Genomic DNA, 14,893 nt, shown 5'->3' on the forward strand with positions numbered 1-14,893 from the left:
TAAAGTAGCTGTGTTCAAGAATCAACATACTGAACTAGGAGAATCAATAACACTATCTGAATTCTGAGTTCCTATGGATGCCAATCATTCTGAACTTCAAAGGATAAAGTGAGATGCCAAAACTGTTCAGAGGCAAAAAGCTACTAGTTCCGCTCATCTAATTAAAACTAATCTTCATTGATATTTTTGAAATTTATTGTATTTTCTCTTCTTTTTATCCTATTTTGTTTTTATTTTCTTGGGGACAAGCAACAATTTAAGTTTGGTGTTGTGATGGGCGGATAATTTATACGCTTTTTGACATTGTTTTTAGGTAATTTTTAGTATATTTTAATTACTTTTTATTATATTTTTATTAGTTTTTGTGAAAAAATCACATTTCTGTACTTTACTATGAGTTTGTGTATTGTTCTGTAATTTCAGGTATTTTCTGGCTGAAATTGAGGGACCTGAGCAAAAATCTGATTCAGCGGCTAAGAAATGACTGCAGATGTTGTTGGATTCTGACCCTCCTAAACTCGAAGTGGATTTTCTGGAGCTATAGAAGCCCGATTAGCGCGCTCTCAATTTCTTTGGAAAGTAGACATCTTGGGCTTTCCAGAAATATATAATAGTCCATACTTTGCCCGAGATTTGATGGCCCAAACTGGCGTTCAACGCCAGCCAGAGACCCTTTTTCTGGCGTAAAACGCCAGAACTGGTACCAGAACTGGAGTTAAACGCCCAAACTGGCACCCAAGCTGGCGTTTAACTCCAAGAATGGCCTATGCACGTGAAAGCTTCAAAGCTCAGCCCAAACACTCACCAAGTGGGCCCCAGAAGTGGATTTCTGCACTATCTGCACTTAGTTACTCATTTTCTGTAAACCTAAGTTACTAGTTTAGTATAAAAACTACTTTTAGAGATTCATTTTGCAAATCATGACATTTTACATCTCATATTGTATTTTCTACGGCATGAGTCTCTAAACCCCAAAGGTGGGGGTGAGGAGCTCTGCTGTGTCTCAATGGATTAATGCAATTACTATTGTTTTCTATTCAATCACGCTTGATTCTGTTCTAAGATACTCACTCGTACTTCAATATAGAGAATATGATGATCCGTCACACTTATCATCATTATCAAACTTATGAACGCGTGCTTGACAACGACTCCCGTTCTACCTGAGCTCAACGTAGTCATTGGGCGACAGCTTGAGTGCGTATCTCTTGGGTCTCTAATCCACGGACCGAGTCCGTGGGATTCGAACCATCGTGGTAGAGGCTAGAACCAATTGGCAACATTTCTGAGATCCGGAAAGTCTAAACCATGTCTGTGGTATTCTGAGTAGGATCTGGAACGGGATAACTGTGACGAGTGACGAATTAGATTCCTGCAAGAATGATCGCATTGTAAGTATAGTTTCTAAACTAACAAAGAATCCTTTCGTACAAAAACTTGTTTGTCAACTAAGAAAACCCAATAAAATTTATAACCGAAGTATTTAAACATCGGGTCATCTTCTCAAGGAATTGCAGGGAAGTATAATTTATTATTGGTTATGAAAAAGGGTATCGTTTGGGTTATTTTGAAATAGAGAACAAGAATTTAAATGGCAAGAAAAATAAATTAATAATTATAAAGACTCTTGGTAAGGTATGAGAACTGGAAATTTCATCCTAGTTATCCTTATCAGGTGTGATGAGAATTGTTATTGCTCCCACTTAGTTAACCCTTACTAAATAAAGGAAAGTCAAGTGGACCAATTAACTTGATTCCTCAAGTCCTAGTCAACTCTTGTGGAAAGACTAGCTTTAGAGGGATCCAAATCAATCAACAATTCCAAATTTTCAATCAACCGCTGAGTTTGACAACTCAAGTGTCACCAATTACTCAACCAAAGCCAAAAGGAAAAAATCTAAATTACTTATATCATAAATAGAAGGAAACAATCTTAAATCTGAAATACCTCAAATTGCATTAAATAGGAAATAAAATTAAACATAGGAATCCATAAACCAAATTGGCAACATCAAGTAATCAACTAAAGTAAAAGCATTAGAATAAATAAAAGTAGAAGAGAAACATAAATTAAAGGAACATTGAACCTGGTATGAAGAAATAACCATAAAATAAGAGAAATCCTAATTCTAAAACCTAAGAGAGAGGAGAGAACCTCTCTCTCTCTAAAACTACATCTAAAACCTAAAATTGTGAATTATGAATGTTGTATGAATTGTGTCTATTGATTCCCCCATTCTCTGGCTTCTATTCTGTGTTTCTGGGCTTGGATTTGGGCTGAAAAAGGGTCCAGAAATCGCTGGGGGCGACTTCTGCAATTTTCTGCACGTGGCGTCCGTCACGCATGCGCGTGGGTCACGCGTGCGCGTCGTTTGGAGTTTTTCCTTGTCACGCGTACATATTAGTCACGCGTTCGCGTCGTTTGTACTCTGCGCCTAGGCACGCGTCCGCGTCGTCCATGCGTGCGCGTCGCTGCCATTTTCTTCAAAACTCCATTTTTGTGCGTTCCTTCCATTTTTGCGTGTTTCCTTTCTGTCCTCTAAGCCATTCTTACCCTATGAAGCCTAAAAATACTTAACACACAGATCACGGTATCGAATGGTAATTAAGGATAATTAAAATAATTATTTTTAAGGCATAGGAAACATGTTTTCACATATATCATAAAATAAGGGAGGAATTGTAAAACCATGCAAATCTTATGAATAAGTGAGTGAAGAATTGATAAAAACACTTAATTGAACACAAGATGAATCATAAAATAGGATTTTATCAACCTCCCCACACTTAAACATTAGCATGTCCTCATGCTAAATCCAAGAGAAAAGAGTGAAGGTAGAATGGTGGAATCTTATGCAATGCAATCTATTCTAAATGCAAGCTACCTAAATGAATCATGCAATTGTAATTACTATCCACTTATATATATAAAGCTTACATGTGGTTAAATTGATTCATATTTTCAAGGAATCATATATGTACAACTAAGGCCAAACCATATTAAAACACATTCACAATTGAGTTGAGTTAAAAAATTTCACAGACTTGCAAGACAATTAATAATTAAACATGGATATATGGAAATGAGCTATTGAACCCTCACTAGATTTGTGTTTACTCTCTAATCACTCAGTGTTTGGGGTTAATCACTCTATTCTTTTCTAGTCATGCTTTCTAAAACTTTGTTTTTCATAGTAATCAAAGTCATCATATGTTTTCTGAGTTCCTTGCTGTTTTAACTCCCTTTCCATCTTTCTAATCTTCTCATCAGCCTTTTTTTGCCATTACATCTCCTTCCTGAGTTGATACTTTGTGTCCTTCTGTCGAGCCAGCTCAGATTCCAGTTGTTTAATTCGTCCCAAGTAGTTGTGCCAACCCCAGAAATTAAGTAGTGCTACATCCTTCCCCTTCATTATGAGAAAAATGGATGGTTGAGTTTAGCTTGTGAGAATTTTGAGGTTGAGGAGAAGCCTAGCAAGGTTATGGAGAAGGTTGTCTATGACGTTGATGGAAATGGGGAGGTAAAGGTGGTATGGATGGAGAATGACGATTCTAGCCATGACGTCTGGTGTGAGAACTAAAGTCAGAGGCTGATTCACCATCGTTTCTGTTGCTGTTTGCCATATGTGGGAGTGACACTTCAAGATCCCTGGCAACGATGCCAATGTTTCGAGGTGTTGCATGAAACCAACGTGAAGTTGGACTTGGATGTGAGAGTCGAATGTCTTTGGGTGAGGATTCCGACTTGTTCGCCGATCCAGTAATTTGGACGTCAATGCCTAAATTAGCAAGAGTTTTACTAGGCTTAAGTGAAATTAGATTAGAAAAAATACCTATATGATGAGGTATTTATAAAATAGCAGTGTTTGGACTTAATCATTTTAGAGATGACTTTTAAGCGATTACTCCTTTTACAGAGTAGAGGTTCTTTCTCACGTTTAGGGTAGTTTTTTTTTTTTTCCCACGGTATCTCCCAACCCGACAGGTCAAGGATTAATCCGTCGCGGATCTGAGTTCCATTTAAGGGTCTGCCACTGGCCAATAAATTGCTGCATGCACAAGACAGGATTCGAACCCCCGACACTTGTTTAAACGGACGAGTGAGCTGACCACTTGACCAACCCAAGTTGGTTAAGTTTAGGGTAGTTATCATCTGCCAATGATAACCGAAGTAGCGGAAGGAGTGCTTGCTTAGCTCCCCAGTTTGGGGCTTCAGAGAATCCCGTCCAAGTAGGTCCAATCCATGTGGACTATGGCACATGTATTGGACTGATCTTGGTAAGCTCAAACTCAGGAAGCTTGTATGTTAAGAGAGAAGTGGAAACGTAGCTTATATGTTAAGAGAGAAGTGGACTGGGTTACTGTACCAATTTAACTAAACCTAAAACATAATACAGCAATACTCATTCCCTAATCACTACTTATCAAACTATAATTTTTAAAAAAAAAACACAGTACACCAATTTTCGTGCTTGATAATTTGCTAGTTATAATAAAATCTTAATAAAAGTTTGCTAAATTAAAAGTGTATATATTAATTAAATAAAATATAATATCATTAGATTAGGTGATCTCATTTGTGTTACCTGTGGCGTTAAACTGGAATAGCAAGTTTCTACATATTTCGAAGTCATAAACATTAGCAGACATGGACCGCCTATCTTCCCCACCCAAAAAGGGCTGCTTTAACGACTTGCTGCGCATGTCTTACAAGATGATGAAAAACAGAACCGAAACATGAACAATCAGAGTCAGAAATCTTTTATCTAACAAGACATTGTACAATAATTATTAGAATTGGAAAGGACAAGAAACTGTTGACACCAGGGATCATCGGTAGAATCCCCTGTTCAATTCCACAACTTCTCAAGGAAATTCATATATACCCATATGAACAATCCCACAAGTAAATGATGCTACTATACTTGTCAGCAAGAATGAGTTTATGCTAAGCAGCCATGTCCTCTTCTGGTAGAATTTCTCAGATTAAATCCCCCTTAAGTGATAGAGGAGTTCAATCACATGATAGCACAACCCATATCACAAGGGAGACAAAGATCAAGTTCACTTTATAGCAGTTGTTCGGCGAATTGCATCATCGTTTTAAACTAGAGTCACTGAATTGACCATTTTGAATAATCCCATTCTCATTCAGATACTCCACAAATTCATCAATGAGATAAGGCCAAGCACCTTCAGCATCATAATCAGTTAAATTTGGGCCAACGGTCTGCAAATACCCCAAAGAAGAAAAACAATAAATAGAGGAGGTTATTTGATTCAGAGGCCAACAATATATCATAAAAGATAAGTATGAAGAATTCCACCTGATTCGGTATTTAAATATGAAGTAAAGACAAAAGCAAAAGCAAAAATATTTCCTTTTTTTTTTTAAAAACAAAAAACAAAAAACTGTCTAGATCCAAAGGGGAACCTATTTGTAAGAAGGTACAAATTGACAGTACATAATAATGCCATCACCCAATTCACAATCATTGAACACCAAAATCAGCATACATGATACATGTATGTTTTAATTCTCTATAAGGAGGACTGCCGCATTCTGAAGGAAGGAATGTAACGATAAGATTAAAAAGATCCCTTCCGATAATAAAAGAAGGATCAATCAAGTTCAACATTTTTCTTTTATTAGAAGTAGGAATATTTCTCTTAATTAAACTGAAGATCAATAGGAAAAAAATGATCAACAGAATAAAAGAATAATATTTCACATGACAAAATTTCATGCACAGAAACTAATACATTAACCATTGATGCAGACTTCCGATTTATATGTTTTGTTTCAAGGCATTTTTTATCTTGTCAGTTAGAGAGTATATCTTTTGTTTCCATGGGAGTAATCCTAGTCCGTTTATTCCTAGTTTAGCTGTTTAAAGAGGTGTCATAACTTCACTACAACCCTATTAACGAAAAGGAGCTTTGATTGAAATAACCCATTAACGCTGGTTCATTTCTCCAAGGATGAAAACCGCAATGGTTTGGAAAGTAGTTTATCAATACCACCTTTGCAAGACATTCAGACACGCAAAGAATATAAGAAGATGGTGAGAGGAAGACCCATTGACCTCTATTCTAATAAATGTGTACCTTTGCAAACTCCAAAAGCTGGGACCATGTGTCCCTGGAGATTGCTTTGTTATGGCGAGCCTGAAGAAGCAACATAAGAATTGCCAAATATATAAGTAAAACAAGAAACATCAGGAGGTATTGACCTCCCTCTCAAAGCCAAGATTAAGCCGAGAACAACCCCAAGTGAAAATATTTAACTTATTACCTGCAAGAATTGGCACCAGTGATCAACCAGTGGCCACTGCCTTTCAGCAAATAATAATTGCCACATTCCAATAGCTGTATCCAGTGCCAGAGATTTTTGACCCTGCAAAAGTAATTTGACCTACATAAACATAAATATAAAATATACAAAGCAACAATATTACTTTTGCATGATGAATAACATATTCAAAATTAAAAACAATAGAGCAGTGCTAGCATTCACAAATTTTTATACCAACCCAAGATATACAAGTTCATCATAGTTTTAAATTCTTATGCATACAAATGCATGCAAAGACAAATTAGAGCATCCAATCATTTATTGGATGCAAAACATTTTGTTGTTCCCTTGCTATGTGAAAACTGAGCCTTGTAACTTGCAGCACCAAAATTCATGGCATATTCTTCAATGAGGAATCTGAGGGACCTTGATTCCCCAAGGTCAAAGGTATTAATATTTTAAAAACACAAGAGTATCCAAAATAATAAATACTTTATAGTTATTATAATTTTGGACACCAAAGAAAGGATATAAAGCAACTCTGGAGCCTCTTTTTGATATGCGAAAATTGGAGAGCTTTGCTCTTTTGCATTGTTTTGTTTAACCTTTTTTTTTAATTGAGTATATCCAATCTCCACGTGAGATGACTCCCTTTGTGCTAATAATATTACTTTTATTTTATATTTTTTTAAGAAAAAGAAAATAATTCTGGGGCATCCATAATATGTCAAACACCCAAAAGACGAATTTGATAGGTCATCGTCACTAATAATAAATTTACACCATACAATATAACAAGGATCAGAAAAACAGAGTCACCAAATATTGAAAGTTAACAATGCTCATAAATCATAATACTGAAGATAAATTTGGTCAGCTCAAGCAGGACATTTGAAGATTGAAAAAAAGAACACACGCATGGTTTTATTAGCAATGCAATAGCCACACAAGAACCCTGAAACTCAAGCAGAAACAAGAACTGGGAAGTGGGAAAAGTTGATGTCTACAATTGAATACAAGAAAACGAATATATGAATATGATGGTCGTTATTTATAGCTTTTAATGTTAATAATTAATGATATAAAATAGTTATCATTTAAAATTAGCTTCCTAGGATCTACATGCTCCATTGAGAATAGGTTATTGAGTCTTAAACATGAACTAGAAGATTGAACAAGGACCGAATGCATTGCTTAAATTAGGGTATAGCCATATCATGTCATACTGCCATCAAAATCAATTAAGCTACACAATAGGGGAAGAATAGACCAACAAGACACCAAAACATACCTTCTCCTTTGCCCAGTTAAAAGCAAAATTATATATCTCACGGAACTTCTCTGGAAAAAAAATGAGAATAACATTTCAGGAACCTTCTTCAATAATTACTGTAGATAATCTTTCATAAAAAATGAAATATAAATCAAAAGACTATAATGGGGATGTGATCTGATTTGTCCATACGTTCATCTTTCAGCTCAGAACGCATATAGGGTATCTTTTCACGGAACTTCTCCAGCGAATCAATCCTGCCATTATATCATAAACCATTCAACTAGGGTTTACTCATTCAACAACAGGTAGAACCATAGGAAATACACTAAGACATCACCACCAATGCATTCATCAAACTCAAAATGGATCAGAATCATCTTCCTTTATTCAGAAGCTAATAAATACATACCCTAGGGATTGTAAGCCTTCAATAAACTCCTTCTTTGAAAATTCACACATGGTGCCAGCCTTCATGTGCCATGAAAGAACTAACTGAAAAAATGTTAACATGCCATGTTACCTGAAGCATGCCACATGCCTATTTGACTATTTCATTCACACACATTATCATTAAGCAAACTAGTTCCCAGCAGTAGCAGTAAACATACATAATTTCATGTTACAACAATACTTCATTTAACTTTACAAACATGACATTTTTATTTATAGATATTGAAAATTTCATCATATGAGATCCAATGATCATCAGTTTTTTGCACAATGAATAAAGAGTTAATCCTCTTTACTTGCTTTCTCTCTGAGAGAGAGAGAGAGAGAGAGAGAGAGAGAGAGAGAGAGAGAGAGAGGGAGAGGGTTGTAAACTGTGAAGAAGGACTTCATCTTGCTATGTTTAATATCCTTCATATATAACAAATAAAGTTTATATTTTCTCATTCTATGTCAAACTCTCAAGCAAAGCCACCATTTTTCTACAGTATCAATCTGAAGTATTTTTAACTGAAGGGTAAAGTATCATATTTTCTCCCCCCAAACGTTTAGGTTAAATATTGTCCCTAATTTTTTAGTCCTATCTATATCCCAAACATTTCAAAAGTAATTCAATTTTATCCACACTTTTAAACCCGACAAATACAGAGTATATATATCTTCTGAAACTCTAAACCCTTTTTTTTGTTGCAATCTAGTAGAAAAAATACCTAGTCATTTACAGATATAGGAACTTGATGATGATATGGTTTGGGGAAGAAAACTATAATATCCTGGATCTTTTATGAATTAATTTCCTTTAGTTTTCTGTTTTTAGTTTTATTGTTTTTAACTCTCTTTTAAATCTATTCACAATGGTAATATTGTAAGAGTTTGTCACATGCAACATTTACTTTATATGTTACCACCTTCATTAGTAACCTTCTATGGAGATAACAGTGGGATAAAAATGAGATATCTTGTTTGGGACACAGATGAGAAAAATGTTATAGATAACATTGATATTTATCCCAGACGTTTGAGACAACAATGACACTTTACCCTTAACTAAATGTGCAATCATTAAGTATATTTAACCATGATGATCACTGTTTCAAAAGTTTCTTGAATTAATTGATAGGATTTCCATTAGGAGAAAAGCGTAAATTCTTTTGACCTTTTTGTATATAAATAAGACACGCAATTATTGATGATCTATAAACAAAACAATGTTATTTTATAAGACACATTCGTACCATTACAATATCTTGAGGATCCACCTGCACACAGAATATTCAAGCATCAATTATTCTGAATGAATCATAACTGATGATAATCAAAACATAATAATTTTAAGCTGAAAATAATGGAGCTTTTTGAAGCTATATTAAAATCAGAAGTTAATTATCTCATAATTGTTATGGCTTTACCAAATTGATCCTAAATATCAAATGTTACATTATATAATATAATATCTTTTTTTATAGATAATGAAATTTAATGTAGAGAAGAATGTACAAAAGTGGATGAGGATGAAGATGAGATATCATCACATAAATACACAAAATGGCTAGGAGCTAGCTGATTAGTCCGTGCAGTAGCAAATTTCATTCCCTTTGAATATGAACTACAGAAACTCTCTTAAGCAGATCATTTGCTGAGCACCAAAGGGGAGGGATGCCAAAAAAAGGTAATCCTCCCAAATAAAATTGATAGCCAAAAATGAATTACTGAAAAAAAATTCTAAAATTCCTTTTGGACCAGTACACCAAATGACTGTAAAAAGAGCAGTCTGCTATAGAATCTTTCCTTCGTTGCCAGTGTTTGAAATTGCGGTTACGGCGGCACCATAACGCTATGGCATGGCGGATTTCATCTCCTCCACCAAACAATGGTCACCGTGACAAGTTTTTCACAGCGGGCAAAAATTGCGGCTGCAATTGCAGTGGCACCATGACATACCGCAATATAAATGAGGAATTTTCAAAAAAAATGGAGGGTTACTTTGGTAATTTAGGAAACCCCAAATGCTACAACTCACCTTCGTCAGCCTCCTTTCTTCAGAAAATTGCTCTTCCTCTCTAACAATCTAAAAACTCTCTTCTGTCTCTCCCTCTGCTCTGGGATGCACTACAGCCAGAAGAACCACCAGCGGTGCACCAGGCAGCACAGTCCAGCTCCAGTTCCTCCTCCGTCTTCTCTCTCTGCCACTCTCTTGCATTCTCTCTGCCTTCTGCCGAACCTGCTGCTCGCCACCGCTGCAAGCCACAGGTTCTCTCTCTCTCTCTCTAGTTCGTAACTTAGTTTCTGTTCTGGTGTTCCTAGCCGTTGTTTTTTTCTTTCCCATTTCCCCTTTTATTTACATAGGCTCAATGTTATAAAGTATAAACCTCTCTTTTTCCAATTTTTCCCCAATTTACACAGATTCAGTTCATTATGTCTACTTCAAGGCAATCCCCCAACTCTAGTGCCCGATTTTAGTTTTTAAGTTCTAAGCCTTATGTTTTATGGTGTTGTATGACTTGAAGTTATGTTTATTTGTTGAATTTGCTACTGCATTTGCTGAATTAATTGAATGCCTTATGAGTAGAAAATTACTTAAATTGATTAGATTTTATAATTTATTACATTTGCAATTTCTCTGCATGTGTTTTTGTGCATACATGTAACTTTTAGGTAATCCCCCACCGCCATTTCCCGCAATGTCATCCGCTATAATTTTATGGCGGATTTTTGGCTCAGCCATCCGCAATCAAGTAAATAACAAATAAATGATAATATAAACACTCCTGTCATACTTTTTCAAGTAATTTTACTAGACATGACCAAAAAATGAATTTTACATAGAAAAAGCAACATTGTCCATATAATCCAAACATTATAAATTATCTTAAAACATTTCAACTAAGGTATTCAGATAAAAATTGATTTTCACATAATAAATCACATTAAAAAGTGATTATTAAAATAATACTATTCTCATAACTTTTCCAGAAACACCCTCAAGAGGGATGGCACCTATTGTTCCATGGTTTCTTTCTTCATATCTTTTTTGTGTTTTGGGTTACCTTGGCTATCACTTTTGTATCTATGTGAAGATGTCTTATCCTCTCTTGTACATTTTCTTCTCTTTTGATAATTTTTCTTTCTTCTGTCAACACAGAAACTAAATAGAAGTATAACAACTTTTATTGCTACTTTATGTTTAAATGTTTTAGTCAGTTACTAAAGCCTTTAAATTCAACTATGCTGAGGTTCCAATAGAATTCTCTATATTTTCCAATAGTATTGTGTACATCCTTGACACAGCTTCAATAATAACACACGAGTGAACAAAAATAAAATACCATAAAAAAAGCAGCATGAACATAATTAATTTGCATTCAGAAACAGCAACCTGGATATCATTGCAAAGGAGAGTGATACCATCCACCATAATCATATCGACATATGGATCTGTAACGAAATTAGTGCAAACGATTAGAAAGCAGGCATTAGATACAATGTATTAATAAATGGTAGTCACATCACTGCATAAAGAATATCTCAATAGTAAACAAGTAAAAACATCCCAGATTTGAGTTCATATAAGCATCTCATAGGAGGAAAATAGTCCTAACTAATATCTTTCACAAATTCACGTGAAGAAAGGAATTGAATTTCAAATCCATAAAATTTGGCAGATCCCTTACTCTGAAATGGAAGAAACTTCCATCAAGTTACACTTCCCTAGAAGACCAATTGCAATGAGTAAAACAACCAATGTTCACTACTATAGCATGCTAAAGGTTCATAATATAAAGAGCTGAATTACATGAAAGCGATTATGTCCAGAAAGTGCCTTTTCATAATGATAAATAAATAAGGCCACAGAAATTATACCATCTAAGGAATCCTTCATAATGACTTCAGCCAATTACATTGGGAAATTAATTCTAATCCAGTGATGCCTATTACTGTATCTTAAAAAGCTTGAAAGTTTTGTTGGCAAGATATAATGAATTTGAGATGGGATGAGAAGCACCTGTAGCCTCTTAAGATATAGAGAATAGAGAATTCAATAATTCATATGATTTTATTTTTTTCATTTTTCATCAGAACAATTTATAGTTCTACTTATGTAGATGTCATAAGTCAATGCTTCTACGATTCTAAATGCAACCATAGTCTCTATTCTTTTTCACCTTCATTTCTAACCTTTATATCTATTATACAGCTCCTCCAAGTGTCTAGAGTCCGTATAAGATGTTTTAAGCTGAGGCTGGCTGTAGAAATAATCAAATGCTCCTTCTAGATGCCAATCACTTGCCTTCAGAGACTGTAGCGCTATTTTCTCACTGAAAGTACATAAGTAAACTTTTAAATAGGGTCAAGCATGCAGGCAAGGTGCATTGGAAAAGCTAACAAGTGTCGTTACAGCACTTCTTAAGAAGGTTTTCTTTGAAAAAGTAAGTATTTGAAGTTTCCAATGACACATTAAATATATTAACAACTTCAAAACATTCTTCTCAGCATGTGCCAGACCCCTGTCAGCGAAACACTTCTTATAAACACCAAAAATAACCCAACAAAATAAACTGGAATAATTTAGCTGAAGCAACAAACAAATTAAAAGCATGACTAAAGTAATTGCATCTGACGAAAAAAAAAATCTATAAAGAGAAAACAAATACCGACCCAAGGAGATCAAAAACTCCCCAATCAACATCATTAAGTAATTATTAATTCAAGAAGATTTGAAATTTTCCAAATCAAAATAATTTCGCAAAAAAAAAATGCTTTTAAAAGCCTTGAGAAAACATTTAACGTAAAGGTACCTCATTGACTCATTCATTATTCACCCTCCTCCTCCACCACCCAAAACATAAATTAATAGAAACATAAATACGGATAGTAACAAGGTTAAATTACTCTTTTAGTCTCTATAATTTTCTCAACTTTGTAATTAGCTCCCTACATTTTAGAAGTTTTCAATTGAGTCTCTACACAACAGTTTTAAATTTATAATTAGATCCTTTTAAACAGTAAGCGTTACAAAAACATTTTTATCCATCTCACACCAATGGCGAATATATCTTAGCAAAACGTTTTTTGAACCACAGAAATGGAATTACAAATTTAAAACTGATGTAGGGACCTAATAAAAAACTTTTGAAGTGTAGGTACTCGATTATAAATTTGGTGAAACTACGAGACTACAGAATAGTTTAACCTAAACATAGTACTAAAAACAATATCTAGAAGTTTCTCATATAACAAACCATAGAAAACTATACTCTTACCTAGCTCCAGTTATTGCCATGAACTGCTGGAGTTTGTCACGGTGACCCCTCCCTAATTTGTGCTGTAGTAAGAAAACCAGAACGTAGTAATAATCAGTACGTATTATATTGGCTATCAAAATATATATTCAATAACTTCAAAGCAAAAGATTCCATGCAACACATGTGAATTTGAGTTTCATGATAACGCTTCATTGAGATCGAATCCATTGGAAGCTCAAAATCCAAACAGCAATCAACAATTGTCACACCCAAAAATACTAAAAGAAAAGTTCTAAATATATGAGAAGGAACAAACCCCCCCCCCCAAACCGGGGCGGGGGGTGGGGATGAAAACGCAAGGATTTGAAAGCATGCAGCTGAAAATTGAGCTGAAGGGAAAATCAAAGGAGAAGCAGTGACCATTTTGGAAGGTTGTAGAAGAAGGATAGAATCAGAGGGTTGATGAAGATCCTGTTACGGAAAAGGGATGCAAGGGAAATTTAGGGTTTTCGATGCTGAATTGGGATTTTTCTCCACCCAATATGTAAGAAGTGAGAACTGGGGAGAAGGGTGGTGACTAGTGAGTGAGGGAAAAATTGCGAACTGTGGGTTTTTGGTTTCTTCGGGTGACTGGAGTGGGACCCAACACTCTTGAGGATTGGCAACTTGTCTATTCTTGACAACTCGTATAGCAGTGGACGACTTGACGCTGCCCTTCTTCGCCTAAGATCGGTGCATTTGCTATGGACAAATGATCTATGCTATCCAAATACGGAACAGAACACAACAAGAAACATGCCGATATACGAATTATGATATATATATAATATATATATATAAATTATTTTTAATTTTTTAATTATATAAAATATTTTAAATGATACATCCTATTGAATTTAGAAAATAATAAATTTAATAATAATGACAAATATGTATTTTTAGTTAGATTAAAAGTTCAAATATTATTTGATACTTATTATTGTAGACCTAAGTTATTTTTTGTTTAAAAAACTCAAACCATTTAAAAAGCCAGCAAAACAGCAAACATTATATGAAGCAGCATTGATTAGGGCTGCCAATGGGTAGGATAGGGTAGGGTCCAAACCCTAACCCTACCTGCGGGTTGAAAATTTTATTAAAACTCTACCCTACTCTATCTGCGGGTTGAGAATCTTTCAACCCTAACCCTACCCGCACCCTAAAATTCTAAACCCTACCCTACCCTACCCGCAGAAATATCAAATTTTTTCAAAGTAAATATAAAATTCAATTATTTCGAATTTTATACGTATTAATAACATAAAAAATAAAAAACTAATGCTCTAAATCACTAAATTAACTAACTAGTTTAGTGATTATTTACTTATTATAAGTCATTACATAAGAGAGGTTGTGGGTTCAATTCTCACTTCCTTCACTATATAGAGAGATTTTTATAAAATATGTGTTATATATGAGGTGCGGGTAAGGTAGGGTAGGGTACACCCTAAACCCGTACCCTACCCTACCCCCTAGCATTGATGAATATAAAAAAATCAATAACTAAAAATGACAAAGCAAATAAAAAAAATGGCTCAACTTTGATGAATATAAAATGGTTCATCAATTAAGTTTTGGAAAAAAAAGTGAAAT

The 14,893-nt window shown here is 34.7% G+C and overlaps 1 protein-coding gene across 2 annotated transcripts; it reads right to left on the reverse strand.

Moving 5' to 3' along the window:
* Nucleotides 1-4,738: 4,738 nt before the first annotated feature.
* Nucleotides 4,739-14,066, reverse strand: LOC112773111 (uncharacterized). Of its 2 annotated transcripts, none has more exons than XM_025818151.3 (11): nt 13,682-14,066; nt 13,280-13,341; nt 12,195-12,334; nt 11,395-11,453; nt 9,254-9,277; nt 7,981-8,063; nt 7,761-7,825; nt 7,587-7,636; nt 6,296-6,397; nt 6,109-6,168; nt 4,739-5,230 (listed from the first exon to the last, which is right to left on the reverse strand). In XM_025818151.3, exons 1-11 carry the CDS (start codon nt 13,682-13,684, stop codon nt 5,096-5,098), a joined length of 783 nt encoding a protein of 260 aa, XP_025673936.1. In that variant the 5' UTR covers nt 13,685-14,066; the 3' UTR covers nt 4,739-5,095. The 2 variants fall into 2 exon arrangements, with proteins under 2 accessions (XP_025673936.1, XP_025673935.1); XM_025818150.3 differs by having other exon boundaries at nt 6,296-6,415; nt 13,682-14,061.
* Nucleotides 14,067-14,893: the final 827 nt, after the last annotated feature.

The sequence above is a fragment of the Arachis hypogaea genome, chromosome 18 (assembly GCF_003086295.3).
Source record: "Arachis hypogaea cultivar Tifrunner chromosome 18, arahy.Tifrunner.gnm2.J5K5, whole genome shotgun sequence".
In the NCBI taxonomy this organism is placed as follows: domain Eukaryota; kingdom Viridiplantae; phylum Streptophyta; class Magnoliopsida; order Fabales; family Fabaceae; genus Arachis; species Arachis hypogaea.

Excerpts from the sequence above, each read along its gene's own strand:
- LOC112773111 (XM_025818150.3), bottom strand. Across the intron at positions 11,454-12,194 it reads GCTGTATAATAGATATAAAG|ATCCATATGTCGATATGATT; the intron begins GTTAGAAATGAA and ends ATTTCGTTACAG. Across the intron at positions 7,637-7,760 it reads TTCTGAGCTGAAAGATGAAC|AGAAGTTCCGTGAGATATAT; the intron begins GTATGGACAAAT and ends TTTTTTTTCCAG.